The sequence below is a fragment of the Pseudonaja textilis genome, chromosome 1 (assembly GCF_049901715.1).
Source record: "Pseudonaja textilis isolate UNSWEBS1 chromosome 1, rPseTex1.2, whole genome shotgun sequence".
Classification (NCBI taxonomy): Eukaryota; Metazoa; Chordata; class Lepidosauria; order Squamata; family Elapidae; genus Pseudonaja; species Pseudonaja textilis.
This window is the reverse complement of record NC_141990.1, coordinates 326,097,486-326,119,492: the sequence shown is the minus strand read 5'-3', so window position 1 is coordinate 326,119,492 and position 22,007 is coordinate 326,097,486. Positions and strand designations below refer to the sequence as shown.

Genomic DNA, 22,007 nt, shown 5'->3' with positions numbered 1-22,007 from the left:
GCAAACAGTCTTTCATGAGATTTCACAACTACAGACCTTTAACAGGCTTGGAGAGTTGCCAGGCCAATCGCTTCTAAACACCACGCTATAGCAGCAATTACTTGGCAAGAAGTCAAGAACAGATGTTCACTCTAATGAACTAATTGTCTCCTGCAAACCCCACTCCCCTTCCGCTCCTCTTTTATTCCCTATGGGAGGGGCCATTCACCATCCACCTGAGCCTTTACTCCTGAGTCGGTCCTTGTTCCGTAACTGTTCCCTTCTCCTGGCAGCTCTGCGCATGTGCACACTGGGAACAGGCTCCCGCTGTTCTTCTGCCCCACTGATCTTTGAACGGTTCATTAAATGAACTGTTGTAAGTCGAGGACTAGTGTGCTTATTATGGCTGCAGTCTCCCAGGGATGCAAGATCAACATCGGCCACATTTCCAGTCAGCTTCTGACAAGCAAAGTCAATGGGGGAAGCTGGATTGGTTCAATGATGTCATGATTCACTTAACGATTTCAGTGATTTGCTTAACAACCCCAGCAAAAATCAGACCTGACTCACTCACCGATGGGTTAGTTTTCCTATGTTGTGCCATCCTATGTGTGTGAAGCGGTTGCTTTCTTTCTCCAACGTGCAGATCTGCGCAAGTCTCACTGCGTTGTACTGAATATATCACACTGCCCAGTTTGTACCTGGGTGTTTTATCCTTGGGGTTAAAAGTACCAGCTGTCTACAAGGAATATAAATCTTTCCATTCCCCACTATCCTGTCAGAGCTGAAGAAGCTCCTTGGATGAGAAGCGAAACATCTTCAAAAGAAAAAACAGAGTCCAGCTGCCTCCTGCAAAGGCACCTTTGGGATATGCTTGGGGTTGGACAAGCTTCTGCCTCAGTGTATTCTTGGGTTTGAAGTTTGCATGTATTCTGTGTTGGTTGAAAATCCTCCTGAGCTTTTTTGGGATATTCCTGCAATGTATGGAATGGTAACTTTGCTTCATTTATTGTTCTCTTCTTTACTTGTTATGGAGTCCATTTGTGTTTTGAAAAAGCACCTTTGAGACAACCATGACCTGGATGACTGAGATAGACATTTAGATTGGTTGCCACTTATTTTCCAAATACAATTCAATATATTGGCTTCCCTCTTCAAAGTGCTAACTAATTTTAAAGCCTAAGTACCTTAGCAACCTCTCCAGACATTAAGATTGAAACTAGAAACACTGGATATAAATAGTTTCAACAACGTTATAGAGCGTTGCACACCAGAACAACTAGACACAAGGACAGTTTTCTCCCACATGCCATCACTCTGCTAAACAACTAATTCCCACAACACTGTCAAATTATTTACTAAGAATGTATTACTGTTATTATTTTCATCCTTCCTATTACCTATCTCCTTCTACTTGTGATTATAACCTTGTTGCTTGTATCTTTACAATTTATATTATTTTATTTAGTTTCCTAGTATGATTTGGATTGCTTATTTAGTATTCTTTGATTATCACTATCACTAAGTGTTGTAATGATTCATAATGCATGTATTTTTATGTACACTGAGAGCTTATGCACTGAAGACAAATTCCTTGTGCGTCCAATCACACTTGGCCAATAAAGAATTCTATTCTATTCTATTTTAACAAGCTCTGATTGTCAGCAAGCAGGAGAAAGCTTCACCCTGAATTGTTCCTAAACTTCTAAACTGCTGCCTGTTTTTATTGCATTTGAATAAGTCAAATCCATATCATTTGGACAGTTTTTGGACCAGATCTGATTCTTAAAGAAGGTTTTGAGTTTCATCTTCTACTTTTCTTGATTTACTGTTTGATTAATTGGATTTACATCACTCTTTCCCCCAGCAGGTCTATGTAGCTCTGTAGGATTCTGCCTTCCAATTATATATCCATAAAAAAAGAAACTTCAGAGGTAGCGCTGGTCCGAGAAACACTGACTGGCATTAGATTATTCTTTTCTACTTTGTGAGCTGTGTCTTTGCTTCTATTTGTGTCACTGCAACTTTGATGGTTTTGCCAAGCTGGAAAGCAGGATATAAATTAAATCAATCCATCAATAATAGGGATGCTTTGGGGAGATGCTGACAGAGAATTGCTCACATTAACAATGCTCTTTTTCCCAGAGACTTCAAAGTCCAGGCACCGATAGGCCAATTGTGCCTTTTTGCAATGCAGACACAGAGACCAGGGAGTGAGGCCATTTAAGCTGGCTTTTGCTGAGAAAATAATTGCAACCATTACTCAGGGTGAAAACCGGCTTCTTACATAAAAAGTTCCTAGTTCACGGTTGTGAATAATAGGGGGTAGCTGAAAACAATTTCTGCCTTCAGACTGGAGAAATCTCTTAGCCTACACTGACCTCATGGATCTGGATTGCATTCACCCTTTATTCAGAAACCTGTGAACTAGAATCTTTGCATTTAAGTGGGGTCTGTGGTTCAGGAAAGAGATTCTCTGCCTGCAGATGAGATTCTGCCAAAACGTCGCTATAATAAAAGCACAAATATTAAGAGTGGGAAAATACCCGAAGAAACCTAAATACCATATATATGTGTGTGTGTGTATGTGTGTGTGTGAGAGAGAGAGGGGGTGAGAGAGAGAGAGACGAGAGATGATAGATAGATAGATAGATAGATAGATAGATAGATAGATAGATAGATAGATAGATAAGAGGGAGGGAGGAAGAGAGAGAGAAAGAGAGAGAGATGATATAGATAGATAACATATTCTGGAAGCATCTATAAAATCTTGGCAGTCCCTCTGTGCTTTTAAAATCTTTTTTAAAAGGAGACTGCATCATGCCCAGGACATTTCAAGCAAGCAGAATCCAAATCAAGCAGAAGCAACAAAAATTGAGGTGTAATTTTTTTTAAAAAAAGAAACAAATCCTACAAACCTTTGTAGCAGTAAGCATCAAATTTGGATGCCGGATCTGGGAAGCCAGTCCGGTTTGAGAATTGGTAGGTTGTCCTTACACCAGGTTCATCTCCGCCACATTTCTTCCGTGGGGTTTGGATTGGGTAGCGCACACTTCCATCAGCCAGCCACCCTGGGTCACACTGGTCCAGACCTTCCTGCCAGGCGAGGTATAACTGCCCCGTGGTTGCTAGCTGAGCCCCTCGACTCAGGCAATGCTTCTGGGCCATTTGAAATGTCAGCCGGCCCGGGCTGGTTGCATAAAACACTTTTCCTGAAATGGCAGGAAAAACTTCATTAGGTTGGACCCACGCAGGACATTATTACACCTCCAGTTTTCCACTGGTATACAGGCAATCCTCGACTTACAACCACAGTAGAGCCCAACATTCATGTTGTTAAGCAAGACAGTCGTTAGGAGTGGTGGCAATGGCCTAGAGGCGGAGCTCTCGCCTCATAATCAGGAGGCTGTGAGTTCGATCCTAGGTAGAAGCATATATTTCTCTCTCTGGGCACAATGAGAATATATCTGCTGAACAAAACTCTGCACTGGCAACAGGAAGGGCATCTGGCCGGTAAAATACTCAGCTCCATTCAGTTGCCCAGACTGCGCCCCGCAAGGGATTAGGGGGTCGTTAAAAGATGATGATGAAGCAAGACAGTTAAGTGAGTGTTGCCCCATTTTCTTGCCATGGTTGTTAAGTGAATCACTGCAGGAGTTAAGTTAGTAACATGGTTGTTAAGTAAATCTAGCTTCCCCATGGACTTTGCTTCAATCCAAAAAGAGATCACTCTGGTAGAAAAACAAATCTGGTCACGTTGCCAATTTCAAAAGCCAATACAAAAATGTATGCCATCAGATAAAGACTGAATGCACCAATTATCACATTAAACAAGAGGAAAACCTTCTACACACCAATTCCACCTGCACTTTTTACAATTTTGTAAACAACAAATTAAAAGACTCAAGGTCCATCCCACCCCTGATAGGACCTAATGGTAAAGACTGCAACGACAACACCATTAAAGTCAACATCTTTAACACATTCTTCGGCTCAGTATTTGTAAACAGCAATGGATCATGCCCAGTATTTCCTAGCCGAACCACAGAAAACTACAATGATCTAATACATATCGATTTACAGAAGACAATGTTGAAAAAGCACTACGCAATCTAAAACCATCGTTTCTCTGGTAATATCACACTACTAACTACAGCATACAAAACATTTGCTAGACCAATACTCAAATACAGCTCATCAGTCTGGAACCCACATTACGTATCTGATATTAGCACAGTTGAGAAAGTCCAGAAATATCTCACAAGAAGAGTTCTCCACTCCTCTACTCGTTGTAGAATACCTTATGCCACCAGACTTGAAATTCTAGACCTAGAAAACCTTGAATTACGCTGTCTTCGGTCTGATCTAAGTACGGTATATAAAATCATACATTGCAATGACTTACCTGTCAATGAATACTTCAGCTTCAACCATAACAACACAAGAGCACACAATAGATACAAACTCAAGGTTAACCAAACTTGATTGCAGGAAATACGACTTCAGCAGCAGAGTGGTCAATGTCTGCAATACTCTACCTGACTCTGTGGTTTCTTCCCCAAACCCCAAAAACTTTAACCTTAGACTATCTACTATTAACCTCACCCCTTTCCTAAGAGGTCTGTAGGGGGTGTGCATAAGCGCACCAATGTGCCTACCGTCCCTGTCCTATTGATTCTTTTATTTTTCTTACATGTACCCATTTCATATATTCATAACTATGTATATACTTATACCTATTGTCGGTATGTGCTCCTTTCAAAATCCAAGAAAGAAATACTCAGACTCCATGGTTCAGAGCAAAGTTCTTCTTTTACTGGAAGATGAAAAGGAAGCTACAAATGGAATTCCGAAAGTGAGAATTTGGCGCGCAGATCACACATACAAAGAAATGGAATTGTTCCCACCCCCCAAAGTCCAGAAGTCTCCGCCAATTAAAAGTTCCGAATATGATCATGTGAGCATCTTCAGGTAGTGATGAGGCCTCTGTCCGTTGACCTTGACATATTTTGATAAGACCTCGCAGCTGCGCAAAAAGGATAGAGGCTAGGAAAGAAATGGAAAATTGGAAAGAAGAAATCCCCCTTCTTCTGCCCACAGTAAAAATGCAAAACACCTCCAGCTCTCTTCCCCCCACAATTACCCCTCCCCCGTTGCTAATGACAGCCGAAAGAAGTAAGCCTAGTAGTAGAGATACTAAGGGAGAAATAAAGGATAATAGTTGGGGTACCGAAGAGATCTTGAGGCTGACATTCGGACCCCCTAGAAAAAGGACATTAGTCCCTGTAAGAGAGAATAAAAAGATATGTTAAGCATTGCATACATTCTTATGGTTTATCAGGATACTTAGTATAAAATTTCTTTAGCAGGTCAGGAGCCCTAACGTCTTTTCGTTCACCCACTCAGCATGAGAGGGGGAAATGTTTCCAGGCTACAAGATATTGTGGCGACCCCTCCTTTTCGAGAGTCTAAAATCTCTTTAACTTCAAAATGTTGTTCACCCTCAATCAACAATGGGACGGGGGATCAGTCTGGGTCGGTCTCAATGTACAGGTGTGTTCGGGTTTTAGCAGGCTGACATGGAAAACAGGATGAATGCGACGAAGAGTCTTTGGTAGCGTCAATTGAACTGTCACGGGATTCACAATTCGCTCAATAGGGAAAGGCCCCACATACTTAGGGCCTAACTTCTTTGATCTCTGAGTGGTTTGCAGATACTTGGTTGAGAGGAATACTTTGTCGCCTACTTGATACGACTGTTGTGGGGCTCTTTTCTTGTCTGCAAACTTCTTATGGGATTGATGCGCTTCGTCCAGAGCTTTGCGGCGACTGGCCAATTGAGTTGTAGTTGAGATATCCAGTCATCCAATGACTGGATATTGGGTTTCTCATGAGGAAGTTCAGGTATGGGTACAAAATCTTGTCCCGTGGCCACTTTGAACGGGGTAAAACCAGTGCTGCTGTGAACGGAGTTGTTATACGCTACTTCGGCAAAGGTAGCAGGTCCACCCAGTTGTCTTGCTGATAATTTATGTAACATCGGAGATATTGCTCTAGCACCCCGTTAGTCCTCTCGCAGGCCCCATTAGTTTGGGGGTGGTGGGTGGAGCTTAACCCTTGGGTGGAGCCTATCAACTTCAAAAATTCCCTCCAGAAGTTCGAGGTAAATTGAACTCCTCGATCTGATATTATACGTTCAGGAACACCATGCAGTCTGTAGACGTGTATAATGAACAGTTTGGCTAACGACTTCGCCGAGGGAATCTTGGTGCAAGGTATGAAATGTGCCTGTTTGGAAAACAAGTCGGTCACCACCTAGATCACCGTGTGCCCAGCACTCTCAGGTAAATCTACTATAAAGTCCATAGAGATTTCCTTCCAAGGGGCAGTTGGCCTGGCCACATTCTGCAACAGACCTGGCGGCTTACGGGAGGTCTCTTAGCTGAGGCGCAAACTGGGCAGCTTGCTACATAAGTTTCAATGTCTTTTTCAAAGAGGGCCACCAGAACTGCCGTTTCACCAGGTGTAAGGTCTTCACGAAACCAAAGTGACCCGCTGCCTTGGAATCATGAGTTTGTTGTAATACTTGGCTCCTCAGTGTTTTAGGTACATACAGCTTCATTCCCATCCAGGCTAACCCATCTCTAACAGTGCAGTTATTTGCATTTGCCTGGAACCATTCATCTGTTTTCAAAGCTTCTTTAAATTGTTCGATCAAATCATTGGACAGATCTGCCTCTTGTTTCTTCTTTTGCGCCCTGGTGACCACTGGTGCTGCCAGCTGTGTGGTGGGCACAATCGGACTTATCACTTCTTTTTGAACACTGTTGTATTGTGGCATCCTAGATAAAGCATCCGCCATAAAATTCTTTCCTCCTGGGATGTACTTCAGAAAGAAATTGAATCGTTTGAAGTACTGGGCCCACCTAACTTGCTTAGGAGATAGTTTCCGAGGCGTTTTTAAGGCCTCCAGGTTTTTATGATCAGTCCAAACCTCAAATGGGTACCTCGCGCCTTCCAGAAAATGCCTCCAGGTCATTAGAGCCCAGCAGACTGCAAAAGCTTCTTTCTCCCAGACAGCCCATCTACGTTCAGTGTCAGTTAATTTACGGGATGTGTAGGCACACGGTTGTAGTGTCCCCTTCTCGTTTAATTGAAGTAAGACCGCTCCTACCGCTACATCACTTGCATCAGCTTGGATCACGAAGGGGACATCCATGTCCGGATGCTTTAGCACTGGCTCGGCAGCAAATAGTCTTTTAGCTTCTCAAAAGCGGCTTGGCACTCCATAGACCAATTCAACGGCTGGCTAGGCTTTGGCTTCGCTTCTCCCTTTGTTTTTAGGAGGTTGGTTATAGGCATGGCTATTTTAGCAAAACATGGGATGAATTGCCGGTAAAGTTAGCAAATCCAAGGAAACTTTGAAGTTGTTTCGGGTTCTTGGTGGGGCCCACTCCAATACGGCTCGTACCTTCTCCGGGTCCATCTCAAGACCCTCGGGTGAGATACGATATCCCAGGTAGTCAATCTTTTCTTGATGGAACTCACATTTGGACAATTTGGCGTACAATTTGGCAGCGCGCAATTTGTGCAGCACGGACCGTACCAGTTTCACATGTTGGTCTCTGGTCTCCGAGTAGATAAGGATATCGTCAAGGTAGACCAAAACCCCCTTGTATAAATGTTCGTGGAGCACTTGGTTGATCAATTGCATGAAGACAGCTGGTGCCCCCTGTAGGCCAAATGGGAGAACATTGAATTGGAAGCAACCTATTGGGCAATTGAATGCAGTTTTTCACTCGTCTCCCTCTTTAATTCGGATTCGGTAATAGGCCTCCCTCAAGTCCAGTTTCGTGAAGATCTTCCCCTTGGCCAGGTGAGCCAACATGTCCTTCATTAGAGGGAGGGGGTACACATTTTCCACGGATACCGCGTTCAAATTTCGGTAGTCCACCACCAAGCGCTTGGAGCCATCTTTCTTCTCGCGGAACATCACAGGGGCCGCCACTCGAGGTCTGGCAGGTTGGATGAACCCTCGTTTCAAATTCTTGTCGATAAACGATCTCAATTCCTCTAACTCCTTTGGGGTCATCGAATACATCTTTGGTTTTGGTAGTGTCACCCCGGTAGAAATTCAATGCTGCAATCGGTTGACCGATGGGGAGGGAGCTCATCGGAGGCCTCTTCGCTAAAAACTTCTCTTAGGTCCCAGTACTCTTTCGGGATTTTCTCCTCCCCTTCTATCGTTCGGCCCCTGTGGAAGCTGTCTCAGCAGGGGTTTGGGGCTTGGTATGGGGATTCTCCCCGGTTTAAGGGGGTTTGCTCCTCCCTTCCTGGAGGTTGGTCAGTACGAATCCGTATCCACCCCTTTCTCCAGTTTACTTGGGGATTCCATTTCCGAAGCCAGGGCAATCCCAAGATTAGGGAGTGTTCCATCCGGGAGCCACAATAAAGCACAAGGTCTCGCTGTGGGTTCCCATGGTCATCTCTAAGGGCTCCGTTATAAACCGTGCAGGGCAACCCCCGCTTCAGACCCATCTAATTGGTAAAAAGGATATGGGCGTTTTCAAATTTCTCAGTCCAATGCCCATGCCTTTAACTACTTTCATGCTAATTAGGCACCTCGTGCACCCGAGTCCAATAAGGCCAGCATTTCCCCCTCAGTACCCGAGGTGGGCACCCTTAATTTAATTGGAATGGTAAGGGGGCCCGGTTAGGACTTACCGAGACGTCATCTTCCAGTCGGTCTCACTCTCGTCGGGAGGAGTCGGGGGTCCCAGCTCTTTTCCGCTGGGGAGTGACTTCTACAACCTCCCTATTGTTAGCCCGGTTTCGCGAGGCCTGGTTGGGGAGGATTCGGGCTTCCTTCCAGGGCCCCGTCCTTTTTTGGATCTGGTTTGACTCGACAATCCGCAATTCGGTGGCCTTCCTTCCCACAACGGAAACAGGCAGTGGATTTGGCCCTTGTCATCACCCCTCCCTTCCGGGGCTTAGGGATCTCTCGGAGCCGAGGAGGGAGCATGGTGCTCCATGCGGAGCCTCCTCTGCGTCTACTTCGGGCTAGATCTATTTCCACCTCTTCCGCTAACAGGTACCACAACTGCAAGTCATGGGGATCCCTTCTGGAGATGCACATGTGGTATACCTCTTCATTTAGGCCATCTTTGTAGGCTTCTATTAGAGCTTCCTGGGACCAGCCTCGAATGCGATATGCCAGCTGTCTGAACTCTTGGGTGTAGTCAGCAACTGATCTTCCCCCTTGAGTTATGGTTTTCATCCTGATCCTGGCCCTTCTCTCTGCCAGAGGGTCTTCAAACCTCCTCCTCAAGGCAGTCATAAAAACATCAAGGCTTCGCAGTTGGGGGAGTTATCATTATACAGAGTCACCACCCAGTCAGCTGCCATCCCCTCCAGGGTTCTGGTAACACATCTTACTTTGGCTGCTTCAGAGGTGAACTCCCTTTCATATTCTGCCATATAGCTTCCAACCTGCACCAGGAAAAACCCCAAGTCCTTGGGATTTCCTCCAAACTTCACATCTAAGGAGGGCAGGTGGCGTCTTCTAGGCATTACCCCGCTGCTGGGGCTCCCCAGACGGGAGCTGGTGGTTGCGCCGGCGTGGGATGGGCCAGGGGGTGGTGGCAGCCCGACTTCCCCAGGCTGAACTCGCTCTCTCTTCCCCCTCATATGTTGGAGCCCTGCCGGGTTTCTCAGAAGCATCCTTAAAGCTTTTCCCGGCTTGATCCAGCCTGCATTCCATCTCCTCCCCCCTGCCACAGCCGTTCCCTCGCACCTCTTCGACTTACAGTGATTCCAGGAGGGGGTCTTCCGGATTTTTCCATCCAACTCCTAACGACCATCTGGGCATCTCGGTTGGAGTTTCTTCCAGTGTAAGGTCAGCTAACAAATCGGTGGCTGGCATCTCTGGTAACAGCATTTGCTGCCCCCCACAGCTCCCTGCTCATCCTCCTCGCTGGCTGGAGATGACATGATGTGAAAACCCCTCGGAAGAAAAATTGGTGTTTTCTCCGGGTGGGCTGATGGGGACTTTCGGAATAATGTCGGTATGTGCTCCTTTCAAAATCCAAGAAAGAAATACTCAGACTCCATGGTTCAGAGCAAAGTTCTTCTTTTACTGGAAGATGAAAAGGAAGCTACAAATGGAATTCGAAAGTGAGAATTTGGCGCGCAGATCACACATACAAAGAAATGGAATTGTTCCCACCCCCAAAGTCCAGAAGTCTCCGCCAATTAAAAGTTCCGAATATGATCATGTGAGCATCTTCAGGTAGTGATGAGGCCTCTGTCCGTTGACCTTGACATATTTTGATAAGACCTCGCAGCTGCGCAAAAGGATAGAGGCTAGGAAAGAAATGGAAAATTGGAAAGAAGAAATCCCCCCTTCTTCTGCCCACAGTAAAAATGCAAAAACACCTCCAGCTCTCTTCCCCCCACAATTACCCCTCCCCCGTTGCTAATGACAGCCGAAAGAAGTAAGCCTAGTAGTAGAGATACTAAGGGAGAAATAAAGGATAATAGTTGGGGTACCCGAAGAGATCTTGAGGCTGACACCTATTATCTTGTAAGTGATTGACAAATCAAAATAAATAAATAAAAAATAAAAATAAAAGGTCGCAAAAGGGGGTCACTGCAACCATCATAAATATGCAGCAAGTTGCAAAGCATCCACATTTTGATTGTGGGGCCATAGGGATGCTGCAATGGTCGTAAGTGTGGAAAACAGTCCTAAGTCACATTTTTCAGTGCCATTGTAATTTCAAACAGTCACTAAATGAACGGTTGTAAGTCGAGGATTACTCGTAAATTCACACATGGTTTTAGAAACACCTAGCCTTTTCCATATTAGATGTCTAAAATCAGGGGTGGTTGCTTGACTTATGGTTCAGCATATTGTATGAAAAATGGATTTATTCAATAGACAGTCCTTGACTTACATTTGTTTAGCAACCATTCTAAGTTATAACGTCACTGAAAAAATTGACACGATCGATTTTTACACTTATGGCCATTGCACCATTCCCCCATGGTCATGTGATCAAAATTTGGGTATGTGACTGTCCCAGGGTTCTATAATCACCATCTGTAACCTTCTCAGCCAGCTTCCGACAAGCAAAGCCGCTTGGAGAAGCTGTTTCACTTAACGACCGCATGATTCACTTACCTTCAGTGATTCACTTAGCAATTGTGGCAACTGTCATAAAATGGGACACAATTCAGAGGACAATTGGGACTGCAGGAAAAACAATTACTACCAACCTGCCTTCAATCGAGGACCTGTATACTGCACGAGTCAAAAAAAGGACTGTGAAAATATTTACAGACCCCTCACATCCCGGACATAAACTGTTTCAACTCCTACCCTCAAAACGACACTATAGAGCACTGCACACCAGAACAACTAGACACAAGGACAGTTTTTTACCGAACGCCATCACTCTGCTAAACAAATAACTCCCTCAACGCTGTCCAACTATTTACAAAGTCTGCACTACTATTACTATTAATCTTCTCATCACTCCTTATCACCCATCCCCTCCCACTTGTGACTGTATGACTGTAACTTTGTCGCTTGTATCCTTACGATTTTTGTTGACTGTTTCCTAGTATGATTTGATTGCTTATTGTACCCTATGACTATTATTAAGTGTTGTACCTGATGATTCTTGACTTTTGACAAATGTATCTTTTCTTTTATGTACACTGAGAGCATTTGCACCAAGACAAGTTCCTTGTGTGTCCAACCACACTTGGCCAATAAATAACTCTATTCCTATTCTACTCCCTTTAACAACTTCAATTGCTTAGCAATTGAAATTTTGGGTTCAATTGTGGTCCTAAGTCCAGGACTATCTGTAAAGGAAGTTCAACTTGCTGCCAGCAGAAAAAAGTACTTTTATTGGAAAGGGCGAGGCTGTTTTCAATGAAATTCCCTTGGCTCTGGTTGTTTAGGTTAAATCTGCCTTTACTTTTGATTTGTTATTCAGTTTCAAAGAGGTATTTGGGGGGAAAAAAACTTCATTACTTAAGGAACAAAGCTCAGTGAAGATAAGTTGCCCGGCCCTCTTCTCTCCAGACATAAACGAGAGAAAAGTAGCTAAGCAGCAGGCTGATTTATCAAAGCCTTTCCGATTTTCCCCTCAAGGCTCTCGGGAGACAAAACAACAGTTTTGATGGCCTCTTTCATTTCATGAGGAACATTTCCCCGCTCAAAATGGCCGCATCAGTTCCTTTGGATGGAAGAAACAGAGAGGTCGATGCAACAGTCCTTCAGGATTCGCTTTTGGTCAACGTGTGTGGGTTTGCATGTCAGTGTCACCTGTTTCCAAACAACGCTCAAGCAACATTTATCAGCCCACCACAGACATTTTTGGGATTGTAAATTTTGCCTGCTGGCATCTTGGGAGCCCGAACAATAGCGAGAAGATCCAATTTCAGGTTTGAAAACATGATTGATCGGTGGTAAATAAAAAAGGCTCTTGGCAACCTTTCATGGGTTTCAATGGCAAATCAATCCACTAATGTTGCATTTAATTAGGGAGAACAAATGATAATTGCCAGAGAAGTGGATTAAGGACATCTTGCTCCGGGTTTGAAGATTTTTTCTTTTTACAGCTTTTCAATTTAAATGTGTTCCTGAACATTGTTATCATTATATTTCATGAACAGCTTTTGTTTGCTGATTTCATTCCCCTGGAGCATGTTTTTCAGGATTTGAAGTTTTGGTGTCACGTACAAGAATCAACATTTAAATCAAGGGTTACATGAAAAAGCAGCTGAAGATTCTGTAGTTTCAACTTCATTTATTTCCAGACCTTCTTCGTGTTTTTTTTAAAGTTTTGATTCTATCAACTACCAATTACTACCAACCTGCTTTCAAACAAGGACCTGTATACTGCATGAGTCAAAAAGAGGGCTATGCAAATATTTACAGACCCCTCACATCCCAGACATAAACTGTTTCAACTCCTTCCCTCAAAACAACGCTATAGGACACTGCACACCAGAACAACTAAACACAAGGAGAGTTTTTCCCCGAACGCCATCACTCTGCTAAACAAATAATTCCCTCAACACTGTTCAACTATTACAAAGTCTGCACTACTGTTACTATTAATCTTCTCGTCACTCCTTATCACCCATTCCCTCCCACTTATGATTGTATGATTGTAACTTTGTTGCTTATATCCTTACAATTTTTATTGACTGTTTCCTAGTATGATTGGATTGCTTATTGTACCCTATGACTATTATTAAGTGTTGTACCTGATGATTCTTGACGAATGTATCTTTTCTTTTATGTACACTGAGAGTATTTGCACCGACAAATTCCTTGTGTGTCCAAACACACTTGGCCAATAAAGAATTCTATTCCATTCCATTCCATTCTATTCCAAGAATGTTGGGTTTTTTGTGTGTGCTTTTAGTTTTAAAACTCACAGGTTTAGTTCTCAAGCTGCCTCTTTGTTTTCCCCATCAACATCTTCCCATTTCATCCTAAAGACATTCTCTTCTTCCTCCTCTTTTCCCCTTCTTCAAGTCCTCTCTGCCTTTCTCCTTTTCTCACCGGCATCTTCTATGTCTGCTTCTCTCTCCCCATCTTCCTTGTCTTTCTTCTTCATCCTCCTCTCTTTTCCCCTCATTCTCTGTTCTCCATCATCTGCTTCCTGCTATTCTTTCTCTTTCTGGTCTCTTTTCTTCCCTCTCTATATGCCACCTTCTGTTCAGCTTCTCTCTTTCGTCCTTTATCCAATTCTCGTTCCCTATTCATTGCTCTTTAGCCAAACCACAAGTCTAGTCCATCTTAGATTTATTTCTATTGCTGAAGCAACATTTAAAACTCTGTAAAAATGGTCAGACAGAGCTTTATATTAAGCTAGCCAGGATAGGTGCCCTGCGGGAAGCCAAATACTTGCTTGAGGCCAACATCAAACCCAGTTCTGAATGGAACCTCATTCTATGTCCCCTTCTAAGTTTTAATTAACTTTAATTTTCCAAGGATCGGGGGTTTCTCATTTATGTTCCTCTGAAAACACAAACAAGGGATGTACACAAGTTATGTGAAGAATGCATTCAGCAACTTGCTTAAGCCAACACCTTTTGGGTTTACTCAGGACTGGGGCAGGAGAAACTCCATTTTGCAACACAAGTGATATACAGTTGAGTTATCCAAGATCAAGCCAGCTTCAGCCCTTTTCTAACAATCAGTGACAAGAGTTTCCAAGGAGCCTCTAACAGAGTGGCATTTCATTTCCTTCTGGCGGGTATCATTCAATCAACCGCCATCTGCTCCAAATAGGTCCTTGAAGTCCATTTCACTGTTTCCCAGAATGACCAATAAAAGGTCTCCAAGAAGCCTCAATAGCCTGTCCTACTAGGGTTGCTAGAAAGCCGCGTTTAGAGGCAGATTAATAAACAGGGAGCAAATGTATGATAAAACCCCTTTCCAGTTTTGGAAAAACAGCACCGAGTCATTTCCGTAAAAAATATTTGAGGTTTATTTTGCTCTGTGTTTTAGCTTAGAACAAAGGTGTCAAACTGAAGGCCTGGGGGCCAGATGTGGCCCTTGGGATGTTTAGATCTGGCCTGCAGGGCACCTTGGAAAAAAACAAAGGACCGGTCCACAGTGCTTCTGCCAGTGAAAACGGAGCTCTAACCCGCATGCGTTCCTCCCAGGGGTAGGATTTGCACCTATTCGCTGGAACCGGTTGTTAACATTCTAAGCAGTTCGGAGAACCGGTTGTTAGAAGAAATTACTGGCCTAATCCTGTAAGGAAGGCAGGAAGGAAACATTCTGGGGTTGCTTACTGAAGCTGCTTCTCCATTGACCCTTATTACATTCTTGGCAGGACTAGACTTCCTGTCTCAGGAACTTCTCTAGAGTTTTTTCCCCCTCCTTTGCTGGTACTTTGCTTGTGTAGAGTGACCATTCAAAGTTACAATGGCACTGAAAAAAGTGACTTATGACCATTTTTCACACTTACAACTGTTACAGCATCCCCACAGTCACGAGAGGCCAGGCGAGGAGATTCATGCCTCGATGTGAGTGATGTTGAGTTGGCCACACCCAGCCAGTCACATGACCACCAAACCATGCCCACAGAACCGGTTGTTAAAAAATTTGAATCCCACCCCATGTCCCTCCTGAACTCCATTTTCACTGGCAGAGGGTTGCAGGAGGCTGTTGCAGCCGAAAACAGAACTCGGGAGCCTGTTTTTGCTGGCAGAGCGCTCAGGCCAGAACAGGTGCCCCCCCCACGACACGAGTGATGTCATGCTGGCCACGCCTACCCCAGCCCCCCTCCCCAGGTCAAACACATCCCTGATGCGTCCCTCAATGAAATTGAGCTTGGCACCCCTGGTGTTAGAACGTGCAAATTCCAATAGGACTAGTCATCCTCAATTTACGACTGGTTATGACGGACCTCCCTGGGGATAGCTACAAGCCAGTTCCAAAGATCTAAGGGCCACCATCTCCACAGTCACATAACTGGATGTTGGGTGTTCAGCAAACAGCCCACATTGATGGCCGTTGACAGCATCCCACAATCACGTGTGACCATATATTACAACATTTTTGCTGAAAAACCAGCATCAACTTCCGCTTTTCGGCAAAAAGACACTGGCTTGCTTAACGACCGCAGCATTCACTTAACAACCACCACAAAAAAGGTCATAAAATTGGAGCAGTCACCCAGGTGACTTGATTTATGACCATCATGACGGGCATGATGGGCGGGCTCCATTATGCTCATAATTTGAGGACTAACTGTAGGGCTAAAGAGAGAAACCAAAAGAGGCAACTGGGTTTTAAAAGCTGTAGGTAGGTGCTACATTTGCATCCCTGCAGTCTTCAACGCGTGCCTTTTGGATGGAAGCCCAAGTACTCCACAACCCTAATAATTAAATCAACAATATTTAATGAATTTAATGGAAATGAAACTCAGTTAATTCAATGCGTGGTTTTTTTTCCCCCTCCTAGCTCCGTTCACTTTTTAATCTCTGCCTTACCTACCTTTTAGCAGACAGCCTGTGGCCTCCTCACCTGGGGAATTAGCTTTGCATGTTTTATGCATTTTCTGCCTAAATTCCATCCATTGGAGTTTGGGGGATACAAAGTCAGAGATCCGGAAGACATTCCAAACTCAAAATATTTCAAGCTTGAAATACCCCATTTCACAGTCAAAAGAATGATTGAGAATTTAAAATATGGGTTTCAATGGTGCTGGAGGTGAACTGATACTGTTTCAACCATGCCAGAAAAGTCCTGAACGTATAAATGAACCATTCTGAGCCTTCTGGTTGTTCTCCAAAGAGTACGGCTAGTTCTCCATTCATTTAATGACCGTTCAAATTTACGATGGCACTGAAAAAAGTGACTCATGATCACTTTTCCCACTTACGAATGATGCAGTGTCCCTGGAATCACATGATCAACATTCAGATACTTCGTAACTGATTTATGATGGTTGCAGTGTCCTGTGATCTTCTGACAAGCAAAGTCAGTTTCACTGAACAACTCAACTTCTCTAACTCACTTAACTGTCTTACTTCATCATCATCTTTTAACAACCCCATAATCCCTTGTCGGGTGGAGTCTAGGCAACTGAATGGAGCTAGCAGAGTGTTTACTGGCCGGATGCCCATCCTGTTGCCAGTGCGGAGTTTTTTCAGAAGATATATTCTCATTGTGCCCAGAGAGAGAAATATCTGCTTCTGGAAACGGAGAAGCCAGATTCACTTAACAACCCTGTTGCTAACTTCACAAATGCAGTGATTCACTTAACAACCGGGGCAAGAAAGGCCGTAAACTGGAGCAAAACTCACTTCACCATTGTCTCGCTTAGGAACAGAAAATTGGGGGCTCGATTGTGATCATAAGTTGAGGATCACCTGTAGTGGAACATCTCCAGGAGGTCAGAACCTGTTTTTAATCCTGAACAGGGAATTCCAAGTGAGAAAAGTTTTCGGCTCTATTACACAACCCACACAGGTTCCAAATCCATTGTTGCACCAGGCACAACATTCTCTCTGTTTTTTTCCCCCCCAAAACAACCATGCATTTTGCCCCTGGAAAGAGTTCAGTACATCCAGTATATATTCTGCTCATAACTTGCCTTGGAGTTCTCTGGAGTAGCAGTAGACATCGTATGCTTCGCTGTCATCTCTCTTGCCATAGCTGCGGACTCCTGGGAGGCTGTTGCGATCTCCATAGCAACCAGGTCTTGACAGGGTGATGGGATACCTGAATGAAGAAAAGGGGAGGGGAGGAGAATTAAGGGGGGAGGGGAAAGGAGGCAGCTGCTTTAAACTCCATCACTAAATGCTCCTTTCAGCCAGGAAGGAAAGTAATACGGTAAAGACCTCAGGAAAAGCAGGGGAGGGTTTAAGGGACAAAGGTGTGAATCCTTGAGGTCCTGGAAAGAGTGCAGAGAAGATGGCTGGAGGTTAACACAAAAGAAGAATGGTTGCAGGAATTGGGTAGGCCTGCTAGTCTAGTGAAAAGAAAATCCAGGGGGTGATGGGATAGCTGTGTTCCAACATTTCAGGGGCTGCCACAAAGATGAGGGGGTCAAACTATTTTCCAAATTACCTGAAGGCAAGACAAGATGGAATGGATGGAAACTAACCAAAGGACAGGAACAACGTAGAATTAAGCAGAGATTTCCTGACAGTGAGAACAATCAACCAGCGGAATGGCCTTCAGAAGTTATGGGTGCCCCAACATCGGAAGCTTTCAAGACGAGACTGGACAGCCATTTGTCTGAAATGATACAGGATCTCCTGCTTGAGGAGGGTGGACTACGTGACCTCCAAGGTTCCTTCCATTTCTATTCTATTCTATTCTATTCTATTCTATTCTATTCTATTCTATTCTATTCTATTCTATTCTTATTCCATTCCATTCTATTCTACCCTACTCTATTCATATTCCATTCCATTCTATTCTATTCTATCCTACTCTACTCTACTCTATTCTTATTCCATTCCATTCCATTCTATCCTATCGTATCCTATTCTATTCTATCCTACTCTATCCTACTCTATTCTTATTCCATTCCATTCCATTCTATTCTACTCTATTCGTATTCCATTCCATTCCATTCTTTCTATCCTACTCTACTCTATTCTTATTCCATTCCATTCCATCCTACTCTATTCTATCCTACTCTATTCTATTCTTATTCTTATTTCTATTCCATTCCATTCCATTCCATTCTATCCTATTCTATTCTATTCTATCCTACTCTACTCTATTCTTATTCCATTCCATTCCATTCTACCCTACCCTACTTTACTCTACTCTACTCTACTCTATTCTATCCTTTTATTTACTGGAGCATTCATTGTTTCTGCATATAAAAGAACCAACTGGGCACCTGAACACTGGCTTTTTATCCTAATCTTGCTGTATTAAAGAAGAAAAATCAAGGCACGGCTGTTCTGTGTCTCCCCGCACCCCACACTTCCTCCTTTTCCAGGGCTGAATAATAATTTTCCTTCTCCCATCTTTGTCTCAAGACCAGGCCTGAATTCTTTTGCAAAAGGAACCCCGTCGCAAACTGCCCTTCTCACCTTCAGCATGCCTTGCCATGAATTGTCAAGTGTCTTTCTACTAATCTGCATCTTCAAAATGGCAACCCCCGAACTGGTCTCTTGCAGTGAGCAACGAGCGATTTTCCCCCGGTTCAGTTCTTTTATTGCTCTTTTGTGTCGTTCTGCTCAATTCACTCCTCTTCCCTAATTCCAATTTAACTAGGAGAATTTATAAAATTAATTCCAGTATTGGGTGTTCTGTATGGTCTTTTTTTGCCGCTTAGTTACTCCTATTCAGTAGCAACTTCCAGGGATTCCGTATCTCCATTACTGATGATTGCATACACGTTGATAAAATAATACAGGATACTAGGGGGAGAGAGGAGAAGCGAAGTCTCTGTGTTTGTGTAGACAATTGCAACAAGGTTTTTTTGTGTGTGCTGCGAATGTCGCTGCACAATGGGAAAGGAGCGCATCAAAAGAACTGATGATCCAACTGATATATCTGAAGGATGTAGACCAGGAGTGTCAAATTCGATTTCACTGAAGGCTGCATGAGGGTTGTGTTTGACCTCAGAGGGTCAGGGTGGGTGTGACCAGGATGGGCGTGGCCAGCTCACTTGTATCGGGGCGCCTGTGGCGGCCCAAGCACTCTGCCAGTGAAAACAGGCTCCCGGGCTCCGTTTTCGGCTCCAACAGACTCCTATAACCCTCTGCCAGGGAAAACAGTGCTCGGGATGGCTGCTCATGGCCCTTGCAAGCTCTGTTTTTGCTGGCAGAGGCACGGTGGGCTGTCCTTCACTGTTTCCAGGGTGGCCCTCAGATCCGACCTCCAGGCCTTGAGTTGACACCCCTGATGTAGACAGTAGAATAACAGGTAGTTCTTGACTTTCGACTTAGTTACCACTCAAAGTTCTGACAGACCTCCCTGGGGAGGCACTTCCAATGCAGTTCTAAAGTTCCAATGTGCTCCTCCCTCCCCGAATCACATGGTTGCATTTCTGGTGCTCAAAAACCAACCTGTATTTACAGCCGTTTGTAGTGTCACATCCTTGCTGAAAATTGGCATTTGCATTTACTTCCAATTTTCAGCAAGACTGACTCATAGTAAATAATTGGTTCCCTTAAAAACTGTTGTGTTCCCTTAAAAACCACCAGAAAAAAGATCATAAATTTCAGGCTGGTCTCAATGATGTTCCTTTTTACCACTGTTACGACCGAAATGACAGGCTCCATTATGGTCGTAAGTGGAGGTTTACCTGTAGGCTTATGTCAAGGCAGCCCAAAGTCCTATTAATTTTGACTGCAGTTATATTTTGCTGCAATAAAATAATCAAAATGCACCTGAGCACACCTTTGCCGGTGTTTGGAGATTCACAAAATTTGCTGTACAGAGAGACATGGCAGGTGTCTCCTCTTTTTTACTTGAAAGGAAAAAATAATCAAAAGAAAAGCATATTTCATGCGGTGCTAATTCAGAGCAGAAAATTGGATCAGCCCCTCCTCAATCAAGCTAGTTAGAATGTACATTCTTCCCAAGGGAGTGCTTCAAACATTTTAGCAACCGGTTCTCTATCTGGATGCTGGGTGGGCGTGGCCAAGGCCTAGTCAACCTCCTGTACTGGTGGTGGTAGTGGGGATTTTTGCCCTCCCGGAGCTCCGGAGACTTTCCTTGAGTCTGTGGGAGGGTAAAAACGGCCTCCCCAAGCTCCGGAGGCCCTCTGGAGGCCGGAAACGGGCCCATTTCTGGCCTTCCCAAACTTCCAGGAGGCCTGTTTTTGCCCTCCTCGAGCCTCCACACAGGCCCTGCGCTTACCTGGGATCCAAAACGAGCCACGTGGGGACTCCTGGGAGGGGCGAGGCCAGTCAGTCATGGGAACTACTGGTTCGGCAAACCAGTTATAAAATCAACATCCGGTTCGTTTGAACAGGTGCGAACCATTAATAGCCCACCCCACTGATTCTTCCACATACCTAACAGTGTGGTCGGAGAGCCATCCGGCATCACAGTTGTCATAGCCATCCTCAAAGGCCACCTCCAGATGAGCAGGAGATGCAACGACAGCCGAGTTCTCTTCACAGGCCTTCTGCGCCTCTGGGAAAGTCAAAGCGTAGCGGTTGCTAGCCGCGCGGTAGTGGAAAACCACACCTAGGCAGGGTTGAAAAGTGAGAGGACAAGGGGAGGTGAATTAGAATAGACTAGAGCCAGAAGGGACCTTTCAGACTCTGCCTCAACATCAAGAAAACGGAGTACTTAGAGACTTTTACCACCCCTGGAATACTTCAAATCAATGCAGAAAACCTAAAGAAAGTGGACACTTTTCAGTATCTGGGATCCCACCCAGTGGTGGGATTCAAATGTTTTTACCACCAGTTCTGTGGGCGTGGCTTGGTAGGATTAGCAGGGGAAGGATACTGTAAAATCTCCAGTCAGGGGGTATTTGCCGGTTCTCCGACCTACTCAAAATTTCCGCTACCGGTTCTCCGGAACTGGTCAGAACCTGCTGAATATCCACCTCTGACTGAATCCCACCTCCAAGGCAATGGCGACATCAAGGGTGATGTGCGAGCAAGGGTGAATGCAGCCAGGGTGCATTGGCGAGAACTCACCCCTGTGTTATGTGATAGACGAATACCCACCTGTCTTAAATTTAAGATTTACGAGACAACCATCCGCCCTATTGCACTGTATGGCACTGAACGCTGGGCAGCAACAACAGGGACTGAAAGTTATTTCCATGCCACGGAAATGCGAATGTTCCGTTGGATATCGGGCATCTCCCTTCTTGACCACCTCACAAATGACACCATGCGACAACATTTTGGTGTGGCACCCAATTATACAGAAGATGAGAGAAGGTCGACTTTGCTGGGATGGACCTGTCCAGAGAGCAGTACCTTCCGTTGTGGCCAAGACTGCCTACCAACTAGAAGTCATGGATGGAAGGGTCCTTGGAAGGTCTTCTAGTCCAGCCCCCTGCACAAGCAGGAGAACCTATACCATTTCAGACAAATGGCTGTTCATTCTCTTCTTAAAAACCTCCAGTGATGGAGCACCTGCAACTTCTGGAGGCAAGCAGTTCCACTGGTTAATTATCCTCACTGCTAGAAAGCTTCTTCTTAATTCCAGGTTGCTTCTTTCGTTGATTAGTTTCCAACCACTGTTTATTTTTCCTGCCTTCTGGTTCTTTGGAGAATAATTTGACCCCCTCTTCTTTGTGGATAGAACCATATAGAAGGCTGTTAACCGGTAGGACCGGCTTGGTAGGATGCTTAAAGCACCAGACAAGAAACTGGGAGACGGGGACAGTGGTGGGAAATTTTTTTACTACCGGTTCTGCAGGCGTGGCTTAGTGGGCATGGCAGGGGAAGGATACTGTAAAGCAGGGGTCTCAAACTCGCGGCCTGCGGGCCAATTGAGGCCCGCAGGACGATATCCTGTGGCCCCCACCGTGATATGAAAGTATAATATT

At 44.5% G+C, this 22,007-nt stretch overlaps 1 protein-coding gene across 1 annotated transcript in view; it reads right to left on the bottom strand.

The window, feature by feature from the left end:
* Window positions 1-22,007, bottom strand: part of NCAN (neurocan) — a 151,431-nt gene that overhangs the window by 56,162 nt on the left and 73,262 nt on the right. Inside the window, exons 4-6 of the mRNA XM_087921126.1 lie at window positions 20,509-20,683; window positions 17,115-17,242; window positions 2,898-3,191 (exon numbers count right to left, since the gene is read on the bottom strand). Coding sequence (XP_087777252.1) covers window positions 2,898-3,191; window positions 17,115-17,242; window positions 20,509-20,683 — 597 coding nt within the window. The remainder of the gene's footprint in view (window positions 1-2,897; window positions 3,192-17,114; window positions 17,243-20,508; window positions 20,684-22,007) is intronic.